This window comes from Pollachius pollachius (genome assembly GCF_949987615.1).
Source record: "Pollachius pollachius genome assembly, chromosome: 9".
NCBI classification, from domain to species: domain Eukaryota; kingdom Metazoa; phylum Chordata; class Actinopteri; order Gadiformes; family Gadidae; genus Pollachius; species Pollachius pollachius.
The window spans coordinates 20,055,529-20,077,783 of NC_136942.1; the positions used below are offsets into that span (position 1 = coordinate 20,055,529).

The 22,255-nt window shown below is 47.3% G+C and overlaps 1 protein-coding gene across 1 annotated transcript in view; it reads left to right on the plus strand.

Annotated features, from left to right (window-relative positions):
- Positions 1–263: 263 nt before the first annotated feature.
- Positions 264–22,255, plus strand: part of roraa (RAR-related orphan receptor A, paralog a) — a 51,603-nt gene continuing 29,611 nt past the window's right edge. Inside the window, exon 1 of the mRNA XM_079744065.1 lies at positions 264–378. Coding sequence (XP_079600191.1) covers positions 348–378 — 31 coding nt within the window. The 5' untranslated portion in view covers positions 264–347. The remainder of the gene's footprint in view (positions 379–22,255) is intronic.

A 22,255-nucleotide genomic window follows, 5' to 3' on the forward strand; every position in this document is an offset into this window, starting at 1 on the left:
GAGCAGCTCTGCCTGCGTACGCCTCCATGAGATAAGGGAACCTTGATAGTGAGAGTGTGTTGTGTCTAGCGAGTCATGTAGACAGGCTGTGACTGCAATCAGTGGGACGAGAGCCAGCCTCCCTGCCTGTGTGCTCCCAGCGCCCCCACTGGCTGCACGCTGTGCCAATCAAAGGCTGGTGGGCGGGGCCCGGGCCGACATGAGCGCTGATGTCACAGTCACATGGATGGTGGTGTGGTCGTGCTCCAAGCGTTGGAGACGGAGCTGTGTGTTGGCCAGCTGCTGCTGAGACAGCAGTGGAGGGCTTTTGCGCTGTTACGAGTGCATTCTTATGGACCCGGAGTTTAATGATGTATTTTGTGATTTCAGCTATGAAAGGTAAGGGCTACCAGGAGATAATACTACTTCATAAAATGCATGCTTGCTGATACTCGTGCACCCTGCAAAAGGTTTAGTGCTCAAGTAACAAGTACCGCTGCTCTCTTCGTAGACCCGCAACTCTTTCCATTCCAGCTGCACAGCAGGGGGGAGCCCATAGGGTTAAGGGGAAAGAGAGAGGGAGAGAGTGAGTGAGAGAGAGAGGGGGGGAGAAACGGAGACAGGGACGGAGAGACTTAGCGACCGCGAGAGATGAAGAAAAGCAGAGTAGAGACAACAGTGTAGTATCAGGCTGTATTTAGAGTGTATAACATGATGAAGCTGTGCTGGTTTCTCCATGAATGCATGTGTAACATGTCCCAATTTGCCTGCACTTGCACACTGAACTGAGAGTTGTTCCATGTTTTACACAGATAATTTATTAGACCACAGATGTATATTTATGTATAGTGTGTGTATATAATGGTACACATGCATAATAATATTTGGCTTTTTGGAGGCATTTAATACTAGTGTGGCTCCCTACTCGTGGTGCTCCAGAGAGCGGAGTGGGATTTTGCAGCGATATGGCTCCGAATGTAATCATAGCCCTGCACCCTCTTTAGCTGGGGAGCTCAAGTGCTTTGGGCATAGTTGCCAAAAAGAGAGGGTGTGTGTGTGTGTGTGTGTGTGTGTGTGTGTGTGTGTGTGTGTGTGTGTGTGTGTGTGTGTGTGTGTGTGTGTGTGTGTGTGTGTGTGTGTGCGTGCGTGCGTGCGTGTGTGTGTGTGTGTGCGAGGCAGCGTGGGGGGGGGGGGGGGTTGCAACGGGGGTCTCTATCTCTGCTCCTTTCTGCCCCCACACCATAATAATCCTGTTGTTCCAGTCCAAGGGACGGGCGAGTGGGGCAAGGGGGAGACGTGGGTAGGGGGTAAGGGGGGAGACGTGGGTAGGGGGTAAGGGGGGAGACGTGGGTAGGGGGTAAGGGGGGAGGCATGTGAGTTTGGGTAAGGGGGTGCACGGGGTAAGGGGGGGAGGCATGTGCGTGGGCTAAGGGGGGCAAGGAGAGACCGTAGTGGAGAGAGACTGGCAGAATAACCATATCTCTTGACTGATATGTGTGTGTGTGTGTGTGTGTGTGTGTGTTTGTGTTCCACTGACCTATTTTTTGGTCTTTTTCCGGGGGGGATGGTGGTGTGGGGGGCTGTAGAGGACTTTACATGTCGGCGTGAGAGCAGGACTCGGCCGTCCCTGTCGCTGAGATGTAGATCTAAAATGCTTAATCCCGGCTCTTCCATTCCACCCCCCTCCCCCCATGCACACACACACACACACACACACACACACACCCACATACTCACACACATACTACCAACACACACACACTACCACCACCATAGTAGCAGAGCCACACATGCGCACACCTCATGCGCACACCTCATGCGTACAGACAGATAGTGCCTTCAAGTGCAACACACATGTGCCCCCACACACACATCCACACAAATACACACACGCGCGTTTGTGTCTTGCACACATGCAGATTAATTGTTCCGTGACGTGAGCGCACATGGAGACGAATACCTCAACATATGTGTCCATGAGGACATGTATGATGCGTTCACGTGCACTGACCTCAAGGTTGGACAGCTGGCGTTGGGTCCTAACTGAGCTAGTTTTGCTTTACATTTTGGTTCTTTTTTTTCCCATTATTTTGCTCTGATTCCTTGCTTTTTATTCGTTTTTTGATTGCAACAAGAGTTAAAGATGGATTTTTAAATAAATATCAAATTATTCTGTCAAATTAATTTTTGGAATATTAAAGGTTTATACGTTAAAACTTATTCATAAAATGAATTATACGAATTACAAATTCCTAAAGTTTCTCCCATGATATTATGGCTCAGGTCTTTTATTGAAAATAATATATATTTGCATTATTTCTATAGTTTATAGTTTATTTGTAATATTTAATATTTTACGTTTAATAAATTGTAAAATGGGATGGAGGCCCATGTTTTTTATAGGACACTCATTCTCCCTCATTTAACACAGATTATTTGAGACTTAATATTACATTATAACTTCATAAACATGTAATTATATAAAACACATAAGGCTATCCACATCGTCTTTTGTGTGTTATGCAACTAAAAGCACACACACAACAATATGAGAGGGCATCATTCTGCCTTTCAATGAGTGAACAAAACAATGCCCCATAGCATTCCTCAACCTGAGTGGAATATGCTATATCCGTAATGGCCAGACATCTGACGATATATCCATCATGCAGATTGTGACATTTGCGTTTACATTAATATATATTGTTATGAGGCATTCTGTCATTTGCCCTCCCTTCCCCCCATCCTGCCCACTTCTCTGTGTGTGTACGGTACAGCCTTGCACCACAGCACTGCCTCTCAGCTACCTAATTACCTGTAATAGAAACATCCCTCTCGTTACCACATGCAAATTTGCCAGCCTACTCAGCACAATTAAGGAGAAAATACCAATTACATAACGGACGAAAGTCGTTTGATGTTTGAATAGATGGGAAAAGGTAGAAAATGTCATCGGAGCTGCAAAACATTCTAATTAACACTTCACTGAAAATACCGGTGGTGGGCGTGTGTAGTAGTCGCTGTTGAAATAGAGGTCCGCACACACAGACACACACAGACACACACTGAAGAACACATGTATACAGTGAAACACAGGCACAACCATGCAGGAACACACACACACACATACACACACACACACACACACACACACACACACACACACACACACACACACACACACACACACACACACACACAGACACACAAGCCCATAAATGCACCCACACACATGCACACAGCCCATCCCCCTTAGTTCCCCAGTCCTGTTGCATGTAGACCGCACAGAAACACGTGATTCAGCCCAGGACTTGTGCAGCAGACTGTGAAAAAGATGTGCAGGGGCCTCGGACGAGGTAAAGTCAGACTCCTTTTGATGGCTGCTTTAATGCGATGTCGAGAGGGGCTGTAAATATTTGCTGTAGCTGTGGTGTTTATTGTCTCTTCCCATCAGCGGTGCACTGAAGGCCTTTCGCACGCTGCAGGCTCCGACACGTTACAGCAGAGGTTAACGAGATCGACTGTTATCCAGTTAGGGGTTTGAGCACATAACTAAGCCAATAGAAGGATGGCCGCCGATTAAGGTGAGGCAGAATATAGCACAAGTCACCTGCAGCGGCTTAAAAAAGAGTGGGAAGTGTTATTTAAAAATAAATAAATGAATGTTCCCTTGTCACCTTCATGGCTAAAAACGTTCTCTCTTGTGCTCTCTCTCCCTCCGTCTCTATTAACAGCTATTATAAATACATTATGAATTTTCTTGCGATACATTATGAAGAAGGATGCCTCGTCTATGCAAACCCCCACACACATGTATAGGCCCAGCGCATCCAGGAGCACATTACACATGATACTCAGGCGTCCACGGGGAGTGGGCACTCTGACGGGACCCACGCTGGCTATAGGTTTATCTTGCTTGGGCCTGGCTGACGGGAGAGGACCCTGGGCAGGTTATTAAAGAGCGCGTGGCTTGCCAGTCTGGGCTCGGCGGCCCCGCTGAGAAGCACATCCTGGTTGCCAGGTTGTGTGTGGAGGGCCCTGCTTAATGAGATATTGACTGCCCATTGAGAGCGTGGATTTTTGATTTGGCGGCAGAAAGATTGGGAGAGGGGGACAGGGGATGTGCACTGTGAAGGGAGAGAGGGTGGGAGGGAGAGAGAGAGGGGAGGGAAGATAGCCAGAGGGGAGGGCAGGAAGAGAAGAAAAGGGAGGAGGGGGGTGGGAGGAGGAGGAGGAGAAGGAGAAGGAGCTAGAGGAGAAGTAGAGGAGAGATCGGGGAAGCGGGAGGAAGAGGAGGGAGGGGAGGAGATGAGCAGGAGAGGAGTGGTAGAAGAGATAGGGAGAAGCGGCGACGAGGAGAAAGGATTTGGCTGAAGTTAGAGAGAGCGGGAGAGAGTGAGCGAGGGGGAATGGTGGTTCTGGAGCGAGATGAAGGGGACCGAGAAGACGAGAGCAGAGGAAATGTGTCTGCTCTTCCTAACAAAGCCCTGAATGCGGTTCTATTTCCTCCTGCCAAAACTGAACACAGACCATAAGCAATGCGACGGGAAACCCACAAGTTTTATTAAGCTCCTGCCTTCGTCTTCACGTCTTTACCTGCACAAAGTGCGCCTGGCAACAACCAATTACCACGGCGACTCAAACAACTCTATTGAATCACATTTATTGTGATTGCGCCGCTCACTATCCGCTCAGTTGTATGTATATATAAATATATTTCGTTTTTCAATAAGACGGCCTTGTGGGGTAAAACACCTAGTGGGGGCTTAGTCAAATAGTCAAATTAAGGGTAATTTCCTATCCTCTACTTTCACTCAGCGTTTCAAGAGTCACTTATGGCCCCTTTGAAGTGTCTCTCTGTCACGCAGCATTTAGTGGCGTGGTAGAATAGCTCTCACACACACACACACAGCACACCTTTGATAATCATAAACCACAGCGCCATGAAGGGAGGAATGAAAGAACTTTATTATTTTATATTTGTATCTTAAGTAGCTACGGCTGTAGATGTCTGCTGACAAGGAGGGGGGGGGATATTGGCAGCAGGGAAAATGATATATTCCAGTATGTTGATATGATACGAGCAACATTTCTATTCCCTTTTATTCGAGGCAGTAATGATGTGATTGCTAATGATGAAAATAGTGTTATATAGTTGCGTATAATTGTGTGTAATTATAGCGGTTTTCAATTAGCTGTGTTGGCTCCCTTTGCTCTGCCATTTTGGGGCTTGGAAGTTAACAATGGTGTGTGTGATTGAAGTGCTTTTTTCCGGTTTTGTACTAGAGGAATCTTTCTTTTATTTTTGTCTTTTTTTTTCGCGTGAGCCTCTAGAGGCCTGTCCACCGTCTTTTTGAAGTTTCATCAAAGAGGAGATGATGGTGAAAAAGCATTATTGATTTTGCGTTTTGTCTTGACTCCAACACTGAGGACAATAACAAAAAGAGAAGGCAGAGAAAAGGAAAATAAAACATACAGGAGATATGTGTTTTCCTCCGAGCCAGAGGGGGAACCGAGACAGGGAGAGAGAGCAGCAGAGAGAGGTAGGAGGTGAGAAGGAGCTCTAGACAGCACTAATGCATCTCTCCCTCGAGTCTTTTGCTCAATCCTCCTACTTCCACCCTTCGCTTTTTTTTCTCCCCCCTCTGCTTTCGGCTCGCTCTCCTCCCATCATGCCGGAGTAAATAAAGCCCATTACTTTGAGCCCATGTCTTGGGACAAACTGGCTCTCTCTGTGAGCGCCACGGCTCAGACAGACATTCCTCCTCCTTCACCTCCTCCGTCAGGGCAGTCAGCGACTCCTCCGCCACTAAACCAGCTTCTCCCCCGGCGCTGCCGCCACCACCACCAACACCACCACCACCAACACCAACACCAGCAACACCACCACCACCAGCTCCGCCAAACACGTCCCTATCTCTGGGCAGGGATCACATCTCAGCCTTTGCTACGCTAGAGAAGCATTGTTTCACTGGGTTAGCTCCACCCTTCCACAGCCCCCTGCCCGGGTGTCTGTCCATCAGAGGGTGGTGGGATCACAGTAGATCACAGCTTGTTATTCTCTGTTATTAATCTGATCCCGAGTGACAATAAGAGAGGGCCTTGCTGACAGCTGTTGACAGGTGTTAAGTGCCATCGCTGCATACGGCGGCTTCAGCACTTTGCAAGTGCCTCTGGTACACTCTCCCTGTGCTGAAAAAGGACGATTTTCTCTCTCTTTCTCTGTCTCTCGTTTAATATAATACATTTCCGTGATCTATATTAGATAGAAGACCTTTTGGCAGGCATGTACAGCTCCTCAGTGCCCAGAGTAGGCACAGGTCATCACAGCGTGTAACCTCCGCTGTTAACACGGGGGATAACAGACACCGCCGTGCACTACCCGGCCGCGCTAAAGAGGAGGTAAGGGGTCAGAGGTCGCACGGCGGGGCCCGGCCTGCCACTCGCTCCCTCCGCCGCTCCTCGGAGAGCGTCTGTGGCGTGCCGGGACCCCCGGCTCCGAGAACAAAGGATGAAAAATGAGCGCGCTCTGGAATTCTGATGAGACGAGGGAGAGGGCGGCGCGCACAAAGGTCATCACAACACGCGCCCTCTCTCTGCCCCCCCCCCCCCCCCCCCCCACTTGATTACCAACGGGGAGGAGAGGAGTGAGAGACGTGGGGCGTGATTACACGTCCCAGCAGAGGCCATTATGACGTGCCCCTCTTGTTCCAGGAACGGCTTCATTTACCCCTCGTCTGATCAGGCACCTGCGCCGACAGACAGCAAACATCGGAGCCGCCAGCTGGAGCACTCCGGAGCACTAGGGGGTGCTCTGGCAGAAAGTAAACTTTGTCAAAGTCGAGGCGTTGTGTTGATGTCGGTGACGACAGTTGGCTAAAACCAGTTTCAACCCGCACCGGCACTCTGAGTGTGTGTTGTGTGTGGGGGTCAGACCACCTTGAAGGACGCCGTGGCGTGGCGCCGGCCGCTGTTGAAACGAGGCGAGACACTGCACCAGTGCACCGCCACGGCAGTGAGGGAAGTGGAACGGAAGAGCGTTCTCATCATCATAAATAACAAAGCCTCTGCCGGCGCCGTCTACTTAGGATTGATATTTTATGCACATGCATTTGTTTGAAATAAGAGAAATGCTGCTTCAGTGCTAATTACGAAGATGAAAGGAGGGAGAATGTGCAAGGCAATGAACTTTGTTGAAAGTAGCGTAAGCCACTGGGCTAAGTCAGGGACACGGAGGCTCTTATGTGAAGTCCATCCTTTAGATTTGTAATTGTTGGATATATTTATTAAACCTATTCCCATATTTGATCTACAAAAGAAAAAAGACAATGTCTCGTCGTCTTCTCACCCACCAAGACAAGCCCCCGTTCTCTTGTTAATATACAAAGTGTAGCGCTGCGAGCATGGGGGTGGGGGTGTGTGGGGGGGGGGGGGCTCCCAGACAATGTCTGTGGGTGTGCCCCAGTGGGGGCCAAGGGCCCGGCCTGCTGTGTGGAGAGGCCCTTGACCTGCCTGGGGAGGGCTCCCCCCTGGGCCTCGGCGGTACCTTGATTGCTGATTAGGAGTTCTGTTCCCCATCGAGCTGAAGCGTTCTGCATGTGGGGCTCCGTCGCTCCCCGCGCCGCCGGCCTGATTAAGGGGCGAGGGGGATGATGCACCGCCGCTCCCAGCCAGCGCCGCCTCCGATCGGGACTCCCGTGCTCCTGTGAGGGATCCTGGGAGTCTGGAGTGGGGCTGGCAATCACATCCTCAACCGACTCCGCTTCCTCGTTTTATTCTGTTTTTTTTTCTCTACCGAACGGCGTTTTGGCGGGCGGTTTGGTTTCTTTTGTTTTGTTTTCCTCTTCTCTTCCCTTTCTGTTTGGCAGCGTTCTGTTTTTGTGTTGCTCCCTGGGGCTTGTGGTTTCTGGATGAGAGGTTTCCCCGGTGCTGAGTACAGACCCTTGTCAGCCCGGTCCAGCCCGGCCCCCATGCTCCACTGCAGCCTCGTCAGCAGAGACCTCGCCTCTCACCACCAGGATGGGCTCCTGATCACCCTCTTACTGGGGACCATTTGGTCCCCGGAATGAGCTCCATTCCCCTTATACCCTTCACTCGCTCTCCTCTTCTCTCTCTTTCTCTCTCTCACTCTCCCCCCCTCTCTCTCTCCATCCCCTCTCTGTTTTATCTCCCTCTCTCCGTCTGTTGCCTATTTTCACAACTTCCAATATCTCAGCAAACAAGTCCTAAGCATCATATAAATTGAAAGAAATAGCCTCCCCTACACTGGTTTGAAGTTATTTGTTATTTTCATTCCAACAATGCTGTTCTGTTGTTTTTTGTCACCCAGCTACCCATTAGATGTTTTCCCACCCAGCGAGTGCTTGCATAATGTTTTGGGTATTTTTCTTTTACAGAATAATTTGGGTGCAATTCAGAAGGCTGTCATCTCCGAGTCTTGATTCTGTCAATAATTGAAGGGGTAGCGGCAGGAAGGCCTGTTCTCGCTGCGCTGACGGCTGTTTTAATGGCTTTCATGTGTGACTATGGGCCACGCAGCCGGATTCTGCCCAACAAGAGTGTTCTCAATTATTATCAAAGCAGCACAGCCCACCGCTGTACTCCAAAGACTTTCCACTTGAAAACATCACCACAGCTTAGCTACAATCCTGCACCCAGCAACCCTTTGGTGTCTAAACTGAATCGATAAATAGCACACAGACTGTGTTATTTTGTGTAAATACTAGTATTGTTTTAAGCATTACAGTGAACTTTGTCACCGGCACCCACATATTAAAAAAGGCTGTATTTAAACATGTGCAAGCACACAAAGCTTTATTTTTTCTCTGTATTTACCTTATTTGAACATATCTCAAGGTTTATTCAGCATGTTCACTATCCACAGTGTACACACTGCCGACAGTGGAGTTGATAGCAGAGCTGGTTGTGACACTGTCATTCCCACAGAAAACTAATGGGCTTCTCTGTGCTTAGTTGTGTCAATAAAACATATTAAGGTGACAGACTGCTGTGATGAGAAAAAGAGTGTGTGCTTGTGTGTGTGTGTGTTTGTGCACGTATGTGTGCTTGTGTTTGTGTGTGTGTGTGTGTGTGTGTGTGTGTGTGTGTGTGTGGGCGCGCATGTGTGTCCTTCTGTTCGTGTACGTATCTGTGTGCATGTGTGTGTGTCTGTGTGTGCATGCGTCTGTGCAAGCGCATGTGTGTGTTTGTGCCAGAGCATTTGTGTGCGAGCGCGTGTGTGTGTGCGCACGCATGTGTGCTTGTGTTCCTGTTTGGTGTGCGCGCAACTGTGTGTCTGTGTGTGTGTGTGTGTGTGCGCATGTTTGCTTGGGTTCGTGTGAGAGCCTAACCACACGGCGATGAAGAGGGGAAGATAAACAGGGGCTTCCCACAGCGGGCAGGGAGGAGGTTTTGGAGTTTCCTGTTGGTGTGTTTGTTTGTTTGCCTGTTTGGGCTTTTCATTGGGTGTGAGAGAGTGAGAGACTTTATGGGAGAAAAGTCCAACCTCAGTTCTCAGGTTGCGAGGCTGTTTAAAACCTTGAAATCATTACCATCATTTTGAAATATGATGTGAAGTAAGCAGGCCCTCTCGTGTAAGCCCCGCTGCTAACAAGGCTAAGTAAAATAGAAAAGACTCAAAACTATTTACAACAAATAGTTATTTTGCATCATGTGCCTAATTTTCGATTTATTGTGTTTGAACTCTTGTTTTGATCTTTGACATATTTCACGGGCAGTGATTGCACAGAGCAGGCATTCTTTGATGTAGGAATTGTCTGGTTTTTTTTGTATATTTTTTTCTCGAGTTGCAGGATTATTTTAATTTATACATAAGGGATTTGGGGTTTTATTTGTTTTTCTCAAGCTTGAGTAAGATTAAATAAACATCCCGAGCCATTGTACTCATTTATATGTTCTCATTAGCAAGCCCTGTGGTAAATAATCACACGAAACTGTACGTAACGTGTGCCTAAAAAAAACACAAGATAATGTACTATTTTCTACTGTTACACAGTTTGAAAGTGTAAGGATGCTGTTTGATCAATTTCTCCTTCAGATGTAGCTCTGTGAAGAAGTATTAACTACCATCTTGCCTTCAGTAGAAGCTCAAAGCTTAGACACTTGCATGCATACACACGTCATCTAACATCATCAACCGTAACATCCAACCATTCTGATTTCAAACATTGAGTTTTGATTGATTGGTCACATGGAAAAGACAGCCCTTATATGTAAAACAATGATAAATCAGTTAATTTAAGAATAACAGCCACTTGTGTCGTGTCATATGTAGATCCAGGTTTTTTTACCGTAGGTGTTCAGTATCTTCCTCTTTTTTTTCCGTTCTGCCAAACGAGAATGAAGAGGAATAATGTTTTCAGCTCCGTTCTTTTCCTGAAGAAAACAACAATGAAAGAAAAGGCCTTGTCAAGTTATCATTTAAAAACAATGTTTTCCACGGGCAACAGAAACGTGATGGCTGGGCTCTATCCGATTTATGTTCTTGCCATAGATTTGATGGCACAATGGTGAATCCCTTGAGCCCCTCCACAAGAAACTACAATGATGAGAGGTTTATTTTTAAAGACTACAGAAAAAAAAATGCTTTCTGCAGATTAATTTCTGTCTATGGTTCCCATTGTGGGGGAAAAAACAGCAACCAAATTGGGCTTAGTAGAATTAGTGGGTTTTCTGCATGAATCTCAAATCTATTCCTGGTCTGTGAGATTGTGTATAATGTGAGTGGTTGTCTCTCCCCCCAGTGTCATTGTGAGTGCATAGGAAGCGAGCGTACCGCCATCGTGAGTGCATAGGAAGCGAGCGTACCGCCATTGTAAGTGCATAGGGAGCGAGCATACCACTATTGTGAGTGCATAGGAAGCGAGCGTACTGCCATTGTGAGTGCATAGGGAAGCGAGGGAACCGTCAGTGGGAGTGCATAGGAAGCGAGCAAGCAAACCGTACACACGATTGGATTAGAGCCTCAAAGCACAGTAATGAAGGCGCTTTGATTCCTTCAGTGACCTCGCTTGCGTTCCCTAAACACAGTGTTGATGCGGAGGTGGAGGGTGGAGGGTGGGGGGACTGCCCACGCCGTCCTCTAGGGGTGCAGAGGAGGGCAGACTATTTGCTGAAGGTCATCGGGGGGATCACAACGTGTCATTAATAATTCTTGAAAGCAACGGACGTCTCCATCTGTTCGCCCGCTCCACTTCAAAGATGAAGCCAATTTCTTCAGGTTAGACCTCGCCGTGCCTCGGGGGCGAACGCGCTCTTAGAGGGGCGCCGCTCGCTCTACAGTGAGCAGAACATTTGAAGACACGCTGGTCAGGTTATCTTACACATTAGCCTATTAGGAAGAGGAAGAAAGCGGAGAACGGCAAATCATTTACGAACAACCGACACACACACACACACACACACAGCTCTGTAGCGGTGCGGAGTGAGAAGGCAAACAGGCGCCGTGATGAAGCGAGGCGCTGTGTTTGGGGCGTTCCTAACGAGAGTCGCGGGGGGAGTACGACCTTTGCGGTGGCTCTCCACTTCTGCGCCGGTCCCTCCCAGACGACGGGCTCCTCTGCAGGGATGCAATTACTACTCTCTGTCACGTCTAGCCGGCTGGTGTGACAAGGTGTTACTAGAGAAATCATCAAAGCCTGATTTTAAATGAAGCATTTAATTATGTGAAAGGTGCAGTGTGAGTTTGTGTGTGTGTGTGTGTGTGTGTGTGTGTGTGTGTGTTAGTTCACACACACACACACACACACACACACACACGTGTTAGTGCATGGGTATGCGCCCGCACTTTCTGTGTGCCTGTTTGTGTGTGTTTTTGGTCATGTGGAGTCAGATTTATTTGTACCCTGTGTGTGTGTGTGTGTGTGTGTGTGTGTGTGTGTGTGTGTGTGTCACCGTGCAGCGCGCCCTGCTCCCCTCTCCGTGGTGAGCCTGGGTAATGTTTAACCAGGTCTCGTTGTCGGGATCAGCGCTGCACCACTGTGCTGCTGTGCGAGCCACTGCGCCGCGCCCCGGCCCTCCTGCGCTCCTGCAGGGCAGTAAATGAATGTTTGCGGGGCCGGGCCCACGCTGACCGCGCACCGCATGGCCCTGCGGGCGCGGCAGCGCTCGAAGAAATTGCGCCCGGCTGAGTGAAAGATGGCGGTGTGCGTGGAGCGTGCATGCACACAGCTGAGCCCTGTGACAGTAACCAGCGAGAGGCACGGCCCCCGCTGTGTCCCCCCCCTCCCCCGACCCTCTCTGTTGCCCGATGACGGATCTCTGCACGTGTTGTTTTGCACTAGCGGCGATAGGGCTAGCCGTCTAGCTAGCCATCTCCTCTGATTGGCTCTTAACCGACCACTGTGTGCCATCTGCTTTCACTCAATGTGACGCTTGACAACAGATGAAATTTAAAACAAACACACACACACACACACACACACACACACATACAAACTCGTACGCATGCACACACAATCGTCTTGCATGCTGCATCTCATGCATTAAAGGGGTGGTTGTGGTTATTTGGTTTGACGGATCATTGTTTTGCCCTCCTCGTGTGTGATGTGCTGATGAAGCACCTGGCCCTCAGCTCAACCTCCACCACCATCATCATCATCATCATCATCATCATCATTCTGTACCACCCTGGGCCTGTGTACCGCAGTTTCAAACCGACCGGTCAGTCCACTCAGATCACCATCAGCTGCAAACTGCTTAGCGTGGACAATTTGAATTTCTTGTTGCTGCTGATTCACTACCCTGTCAGAACCTTTCCGCTTGACTTGTGTCTGCGCCCGTGCGGGCTTTCCGCCCCCAACTCATAGGGTGATCTTATGGTTTTCTTATGCTTTGCTGTATTAATTCCCCATCAAAACTTTTTTTCAATCCTCCCTTCACATCCCTGTTTAATTCAGCCGAGCCCCAGTCTGTGTGTTAGCGTCCACGACGGGCAGCGGGGGCAGTTCACCGCCCGGAGGCTCTGGGAGCGATTGGGCCGGCTGCTGACAGCCTCTCTGAGCGGTCCGCCTCACCGGGCGCTCGGCAGGTGAGAGGCAGGATGCGACCGCCACCCCGGCTGCTGTATTGGGTGCCGCCTCAGATTAACATGATAAGGCGCGAGCCGCTGACTGAGCCGCGCTACATCCCCGGGAAGCCGAGCGCTCGGGGTTCAAGGTTATCTGGACAAATCCAACTCCTGTTTCCATTCCTCCGCTCTCTTTCCCATCATCCGTCCCGCCATCCACGGCAAACCGGCAAATTAGCAATGCTGATGTCTGCGTGCGGGTCTGGGAGGGAATCGCTGGTGAATCTTAATGATGTGTTTAAAATTTCATATCCGTCCAGGGAAGGTGCTGCATATACAAAACAAGCATTCTCTCTGTTCTCTTTTATTTTTGCGTTGTGCTTCCATTAAGGCGGCGGTGGCGATGGGCGCTCACTGACTATTCAACAGGGTTAAATGGGCCAGGCTAAGTGGGCTGGCGCCCCTTCAATCAAGCTGCACAATGCCAAATAATAATGGGGATCGGTGTCATTATTCAATGAATATTAGCGCGTAAGTGGTGCCATTCTATACAAGAGACTGAATCAGGCTTAACACGTTCCAATGATTGTTTACACAGTAGCCATTAGGACTGCTCTAAGTGGGTAGGCGGCCCTTCAATCTAGTCATGAGCCACCAAAATAATAGGAGCAATCTTCATTACACAATGCCAGAGACTGCCATGGAAATGGGCAGATTTATGACTCTATATAAATCTGTTTAGGTTACCCGTCTGTAAGGTATGACTTGGCCAGAGATGGCCCGATGGGAGGGTGATGATATGCTTGATAGTATGTTGGCCGCTAGTGGTGCTAGCGCTCCTTGGCTGACCAGCGTGAGAGAATGTAGCGGACGGTAAGCCTTGGTCCAAAACATTATGCAGGGCTTGGATGTCCTCATTATGTAGCGAGGTCTTATCAGGGCCGGCCTCCTGCCAGGCTGCAGGAGAGATCCCCTCTGCTCTGCTATCCTGGTGCTCCCAAAACATGGGCCTTCATTAGCAGGGCTAAATATCCCCCGCTCTGCCTGCAATCTCTATCATTTCCCGCCTTGAGGCAATACGATAATTACCTGTTCTCATTTCCCCTCCTTCTGGCCAGCAGGGAAGTGTCCTGACTTGCATTAGTTTGCATGAAATATTATCAGAATATTGCACATTTCTCCATTCGGCAGCCTCTGACACAGGAGATGTGGCGTCGCGAGGGGCCGTGATTGACATGTGTCTGTCTCGCCGGCTCCTCCGAGACAGGGCGGCTTTGTTCGTTAGAGTTAGAGGAGGAAAATGTGATGGAAAGCGGAAGAAGTGTGTTGTGTGTATGAATGCTTTGTTTAACCTCGGTTTGGCTCTTTTTTTTTATCTGGGAAGTATTATTATGCATTACAATGCTCTTTGTTGCGTACTGTGTAGGTGAGGAGGAGCTGTCGCGTTTTTTGAATGTACAATCATCACTCGCTAGCTTGGCAATCATTAGCATAATAACAGACTTCTTCTTTTTTCCCCCTCATCACTCTATGAATTTGCAAGATAAGACGTGTGAAGGATAGTTTTTTAATATGTCCGTCAGGAATAGGCGGACATGTTAGGCGGTAATGGCCGTTTGGAGTGAAGGCAAGACAATCAAACACATAGTTAGCCCTGTGTAGTTAGCTCTAAGTGGCTAGTGCTATGTGTTCCGCTGGTGTGTTTCCAGAGCAGTCAGACAGCTCCGGCAGCAAGACCTCAGTGTGTGATAAGGCAGGGTAGGACAGGGTCTCCATGGCCAGTAAAGGTAGTGTGATGGATAAGATAAGGAGCTGAGCTTGGCTGATCCTGCCATTGCAGCTGAAAAGCTTCATTTTCACCCACACAGTCTATTCTCTGTCTGCCTAAAGGATAAACACATCAAGCATTCTCCAACTTTTGCTTTTGAGGTGTATATCCAAGAGTCTATATTATGAGGTATGGAGTTGTGCATTGTATTAAACCGAGAAAATGCCTCTCACTGTCACCCCAACATTACTTTTTTGTATATATATATGATGTTACTTATGGGCTGAATTATTAACTGGTATTATAAGTATTAGCATCAGTTGAGTTGAAGCCAATTAACACATTAAACATGGAGAAATTAGAGATGCATGTATTGATTAACAGGCTTTAAACGTTAGCATCACATGTGTGTGTCTGAACCCAGTGACTTCTGCAGCGTGGCTTTGGAGGGCAGCAATAATTTGGACTTGCTGCCATTTACTTTAATCTCCTGCGAAGGCTGGTTGCTGGTGGGGCTCAGCACTCTGATAGCCGCACAGCCCTAAACAGGTCTGTCAAGGGGATTGTGGGACTAGTCGTGTAAATTACAGGGAAAACCACACACAGCGAGAGCCCTGCTATGTTAGAAACCACAGAAGCTAATGCATATGAATTTATGTCTAAACCAACCAGACCTACAAAAGGCCTATTTGAACAAAGTCCTCATTTTTTTTTCTTAATGTGTATCGTCATTCTTTGTTTGTTTGTGTGTAGTTCTTTAGGACATGATCCATGTAAAGCAAGGGATCTCTCTAAACCAAGACCACATTGCTTCTACTCAAATCTTAGGTTTAGCCATATCCTACCAAAATGAGCCTTCCAAACTGAAAGAGTAATGCAGTCTGACCTGCAGCAGTCTGCGGCCGGCTCCAAAATGTTCATCTCAAAAACTCCCAAACGCTTACACACCAACAAGACATCATCGCAACCGAGCAAAGTTTTGTTTTCATATATCCTCCCTCCCCCTATTAGAGCATATCATAATAAAAACCATAGTAATAGTCAATGTAATTACACAGTTACCAAAAAACAACAACACCTTAACGTGCGCTCCAGCGACACGCGCGTGCGGATGTGATTACTAGTTGCGGTACTCCGCGCAGCCCTGTGACAGCTGGTAAGTAATTAGAATAATCTTCTCCCTGCTAGTGATTTGGCCTCCGTGGCTGCAGCTTACACTCCAAATTGAAAATAAATTTATAGATAAATGCCATTTGCTGCTCGGGCAAATTATGCAGCTGCAAGTGGCAAGTTGTTGTTTGTTGTTTATTTTGGTAGTAAAATAGCAATCAGGGAGGGGGGGTAGGGTAAACAAACAAAGCCGGGCTGACGAGTGCCGTCAGATTGATAATGATTCCCAACCCAGTGTTGGATGATACGGGTGATTATTGTGCAGCGCGCGCTACCCACCTCATCATGGTAATTATAGATACTATATCATTATTATATTGAGAGTGTTCACCACAAATCATCGAGATAATTGAAGCTTACCCCGGGATCGCAAAGTTCGCCATGCCTACGAATTAACGGGGAATTACAGCACGGGGGGGTGGGTGGGGAGGGGTGTGGTGGTGGGTGGCGGCGGGGGGGGTGAACATGGTATAAACTCATCCATGGTGAATTGCCTGTGAAACAAATTATTTTAAATGGTTGGTTTAAGCTCTTTCCGTATTTCCTCCCATGTACACAGATGTGGAAGGGATGCACATGTCCTCTGGAACACAGATACAGCCGCAGATTATAAAATGTTGTACGTACAGGCGGCTAAACGCTGCCGTGGACCGCGCTAAGAGGAGACTATATATACGAGGTGTATTGTTTTTCCCTGTTGATTCCGCTCAGGCTGGAGTGTAATTCCGGGCGAATGCCACGTTGATGAGGCGTAGGATGTGTCACGGAGCCGGCGTGTAAGCCTTTCATATGCAGAGTGGAGATAAGAGGCATCCATTTTATCACGCTGGCTGTCTCCCCGACACTTCGCTCATACGCAACGTGTTTGCGGCTCTAGAAACATGTCCATTTTAATGCCACGGTCTGCGCTCGCTGGGCGGACGCCCTCAGCGTTGTCTTCCCCAGGCCCTAACCTTTGTTTACGCCGGTTACCACCGTCAGCAGCACGTCGCCACAATGGAGGCCCCCCTGCTGCCACCTCCACTGCCATTTAACCAGCGAGTCAAACAGCCGATGGTAAAAGTTAACTAGCTGTAACAGTCTATTGTCATAGCTAACTAGCTGTAACAGCCTATTGCTATGGTTAGCTAGCTGTAACGGTCTGCTGTAATGGACAACAAGCTGTAATAGCTTATTATGGCTAGCTTGCTGCAACAGCCTATACTAATGGGTAGATAGCTGTAATGGACGGCTGCAATAGCAAATTAGCTGTAACGTCCTATTTTAATGACTAGCTAGTGGTAAAAGCCAATTGTAATGAATAAATATTATAATAGTTTATTGTACTAGCTAGTGGTATAGGCCAAATGTAATGGGAGACTAGTATAACAGCTTATTGTAATAGCTAGTTGTAACAGCCAATTGCAATGGAAGACTAGCGTTGACAAGCCAATTGAAATAGCTTCTCTGCTCAATTATCCCAGCAGGGTTGGTGAGGTGCTCTTTGTGTACAGAGGTAAACAGAGGGAAACACAGACAGAAATCCAGCATTCAGCACCCCCTCACGTGGTTTATTTAGATTCATAAACATATCGTGTTTCCTTCGCTTGGCCACTGGAGCGTGAAGAGAGAGAGAGTGGTAATAATTAATCATGTTTACTCTGAGGATGTAATTTCAAACAGTTGCCAGCGTTAGTTACCATTCGTAAAACTCATAAAGAATAATCTTGTTGGCGCCCGAGTGTGCGGTTTGGCTTGTTTGGGCTGGAGAAGGGAGACGCTGCCAGACTGAAAGCATATTAGCAAGACAATAGTCATTGGCTTGGGCTGCCATTGTAGTGCGAAGGGTTTTGTTTTGTAAGAATTAAAGAGAGCAAGATTCTATTGTTTTGAAAAAGTTGGCAAACAGGGGAGTGATCTATCCCATTATATTTTGGATATTCTTTGTCGGTATACATTCACAATTGTGAATTCAAAGTGATTGGAAGTATTATTTTTTTCTGAACAAACTGTGAACAAAGTAAGAAGCCGTGCTTTACCCTCATGAACACATAGTCAGTTATATCTAGCAGTGTAATTGACTTACTTGTTAAAACTTTTTGCTACAATAAACCCTCATTTTCTTTGCAATTCCAGGTCTCGCTTTGCAAATATATTGTCAAGCTCGGCAGGTATTACTTCTTTCGCTTTATAGTATGAAGATGAATATAGCAATACAGTAGATGTACTGTTTAATTTCAATATTAGATCATGAAACCAGCACACTTGGGGACAAGCCCATTCCCCTGAGCACTAGGACATTAAAGTTTACTTTCCAAAATAAAAGTGTATTTAGTATGTAGCTTAACGGTTCCAGGTTGAGTCATAACGCACTTACACACGCCCGCCAAACGCTCACTTTATCAAACCTAGAAGACGGTCAGACAGTTGCCTTTCAGAGCCGCTCTTTTATCTGGCATTATTTAGCAGATCAAAGACAGACTTACCGAACACAATTTCTCTTTCATGATTTTTGATGATTTTTTTCTTTTTTTGTATTAGTCATTTTAATATTTTTTTTATATCTGGTCACATTCTATTCAGTCACATTGTAGCATCGTACAAAAACAACCCGACGAAAAATGGAAGACATATTGGAGTTAAGCCATTACAGAAATTGCACATGAGCATGACTCATTGTGCTGCTGTGTTTGATGGCTGTCCAGTCAGGACTTTATTGTGTGGCCCTCGTCGTGTCTTCAGAAACATCAACCGCTCACCACTCGTGTTACCTAACCCAGTGAAGGCAGAGTGGCCAGCATGTACCCAAGCCTACGTGGCCTAGGCCCGAGACTTCCTTCAGCAAAGAAATGATTCCCAACTGCGTTGGCTGAGGAAGGGCTACAAGATCTGTGTGTGTCCATGTAGATTACATAATTTGCTGACACCAGGCCACAGTCCACTGCCAGCTCACGATTGGTCACATTTCTTTTTTTCTTATGTAACAGTACTTTTCTGAGAGTTGCTTCGCAGAACATCTTACTCAAATTCTCGACTCTCCTCAGCGAAGACCTTTGGGTTTCCTTTGGAATTAAATGGCTGCATTCAATGAATACAGTTATAATTATTTAGAAAGAGCAAAGGCTTTTTTTTCCCAAACTTAGCAATAACATATTGGAAAAGGCACTGTACCGTACTCTCAGCGCTGTTTGAAATGTAGTTAGCAGCTAGAAGGAAAGTCTCCATCAACCATTTAGTCTTCTCTTTTTTTGTAATTTCTCCCGGGTTCTCCTGGGTGATGAGGGGAAAAATAGTCAATCAGGCAAACTAATGTGAATGTGTGTTTTGTAATTTGCTCAAAGGGAATGTTAAATTGAAAAGGTTTTGAAACCTTTTAACACAGGGACACACACACACTCCCCTCACACATGCACACAGAGATAGGAATACACACATCGATGCGTGCGTGAACACACACATACACACACACAAATACACACACACCCACACACACACCAGTGCTGACAGTCAAGCTCCATTATTTGACGGCTGGAGAGGTTAAAAATAACCGTGCTCGCAGCAAATTAGACGTATCATTTGGCTTCTAAGTGAGAGATGATTCTGTGTGTGGATGCTCCTGCCACGCAGCGACACGGGGGCAATACATCAGGCCGTTTGCCTTGTCTTCCTCATAAACTCTGAATGGAATTGTAAACAGATGAAGCAATTTTACACCAAACGCATTCTCTCTCTCTCTCTCTCTCTCTCTCTTGCGCACAGCCTGTCCTATGCTGCATTCGCACGAGCAACCACCACAGACATCTACATTAATGTGCTGTACCCTCGACAGCCACACTACATAAATCACACTTTGACTGCCTGCAGGGTTATTGCTATCGCTCAAAGGCAATCCTCAGAGTATTTTGTATGTTACGGTCTTATCCGACCGTAAATCTGATGTTATTGCACCCGTGTGTGTGTGTGTGTGTGTGCAGGGTTTGGCGAGATTGGGATACGTCTGCTGTTTCTCTTTGTCAGCAAACACATGTACCACAAACGCACACGTTGACTTTCATAGTCTCTTTGTCTCCGTCTCTGTCTCTCTGTCTCTTTCTTTCTTTCTTTCTTTCTTTCGTTCGTTCGTTCGTTCGTTCTTTCTTTCTTGCTCTCTCTCTCGCTCTCTCTCTTTTTGTCTCGCTCTTCCTTCCCCTCTCTCCATATCTCTATGTATCTCTTCCTCGCTCTCTCTCTCACACATACACAGATCAAGTTTTATGACACTGAATAGCACTTTGACTCACAGTCTCTTTATTCCCCTCACTCTTATCTCTCTCGCTCTCGCTTTCTCTCATCCATCTTCCGTTTTGTCTCTCTCGCTCACCAACACACAAACACACGCACAAACAGGGTCACAGAGTCTGGTCACTGTATTTCAGCGTGCTAATATAGGTGTGACTTTTACGATTGTAGCAAGGGATAATTAGGTAAGTAAAGCTTTCCGTAAGGTTCGTATAAGGTGACAGCTGCCGTGTGTTGTTACCTGCAAATGACAAACAGCACGATGGGTACAGAAACAATGCACAGAAATGTTGCTACCCACAGTAAAACAATAGAAGGCATGAGGGGATATGTTGTGTCTTGTCTCACTTTGGTAATCTCTCCTGCTTTTGGTGTGTGGGGGGGGGGGGCAGCACACTCGACAGCATGTTTGTCGTGGAGTGAGGCTCTGACTGCACCCACACGGCCCTAGACCCCCGAACACACGTCTACCTGAGGCCTGAGTGTGTTTGCTTTACGCAGTGCTCAGTCGGAACCTGAGCTAGTCAACACGACATGCTTTATCTCCTCCAGCTTAACTGACACGTATCGATGTGGTGCGGGGATAAACACAGAGGATTGATGGAATTAAAACCCACCCTGTTGTTCCCACGCCGGGGCTGCCTGACAGCCCGCTGCACTCTTGTCTCTCATTAGAGGAAATAAATGCTGCAGGCATCCTCCCTGAAACTGTCAAGATTGTGCGCGTGGGTGAGTGTGTGTGTGTGTGTAAATGCATTATTTTGCTTGTGTGTTGTGCGTGAGTAGGAGTATGTTTGTGTGTGTGTGTGTGTGTGTGCGCGTGCGTGAGAACATGCACCATGCGGAGTTGCGGGCATGTAATTACATCGGACACGATGGCAAGACATCGATCGTTGAATAAATTATCAATTATCGCCCGTCAAAGCGACCAGCTAACAATCGGGAGGTGTAGCCGTGATCAATTATTTCAGGATGTCGAGATTTCTATCCCCCCGTTACAATCCCCTCCTCTGTTCACGTGTGATGCATCTAAGCCACCAAAGAAATCGAATCTTCCCTCCACAAAAAAAGGAAGCCTTCCGCATCTCACATGCTCAGCGGGCGCCTGGCCACGCATCTGAAATTCAGGAGGCTAATGTGAACTCTATATTTGGATTCCTCCGGAGTGGATTAGCGATTCTTTTCCGCAAACCCACGGGATCCTCGCAAGACATAAAAGAGGAGGCTGTTTGTATCCACGCTATACAAATAATTGCAGGTTTCAAATCGAGTGTAATTTCAAGCAGCCGCTATATGGGAGAGTGTGGGCTTTGATGTAGAAATCCACAATTCACGGGGGATTAGCACCCCAAAGGTTAGCAGTTGCTAATTACAGGAGATTGGTTATACATATCTAACAAGGCAAGGAGACAGACTTAATAAATGCGAGGATTCATCAGAAACAAGGATGAGTGGCTTGTGATAAGAGGCTGGGGTTGAATGGGTGTGCATTGATACCCCGTAACGCCTTCTGCCGTCTCATTGTCTGAGCAAAAAAAAAAAAAAGTTCAGTTCTTATCAGATTTTCAAAATACTTTTTTTGAATGCTGAAAATGATACCATTTTTTTAATGGTATAAATTAAACCCCTTTCGTATTTTTTGCCCTGTGTCTCCTGCTGCACCAATGTCTTATTTTCAGTGCATTTGCTCGGAGCATTCGGAGCTGCATTACCATAATCCTTGGTTGCCTTCCACAAACCACCACTGGCTAAATGAATCTATTATTTTTGCCGAGAGCGTAAAAGATGCAAGGAAATGCAATGCGTTGGGAAACGAATGAAACTTGAGATGCCACGTATTTTCCCTATTAGCAGTTGGCTGACAAAATAACAGAGCACGTAGCCACCCGCCACTGAGATCCTCTGGTTACCCGGGACCTTTTATTAATCTCAGCTCGTCAGTGGCGGGCTTCACAACTTGCGTCATGCCCCGAACACCACTTGTTTCCGGCCCAAGCGGCCTCTCAGTGAGAGCTGAGGCCCGCTGTCCTCGCCCGCCTATCGCTGACCCCGCC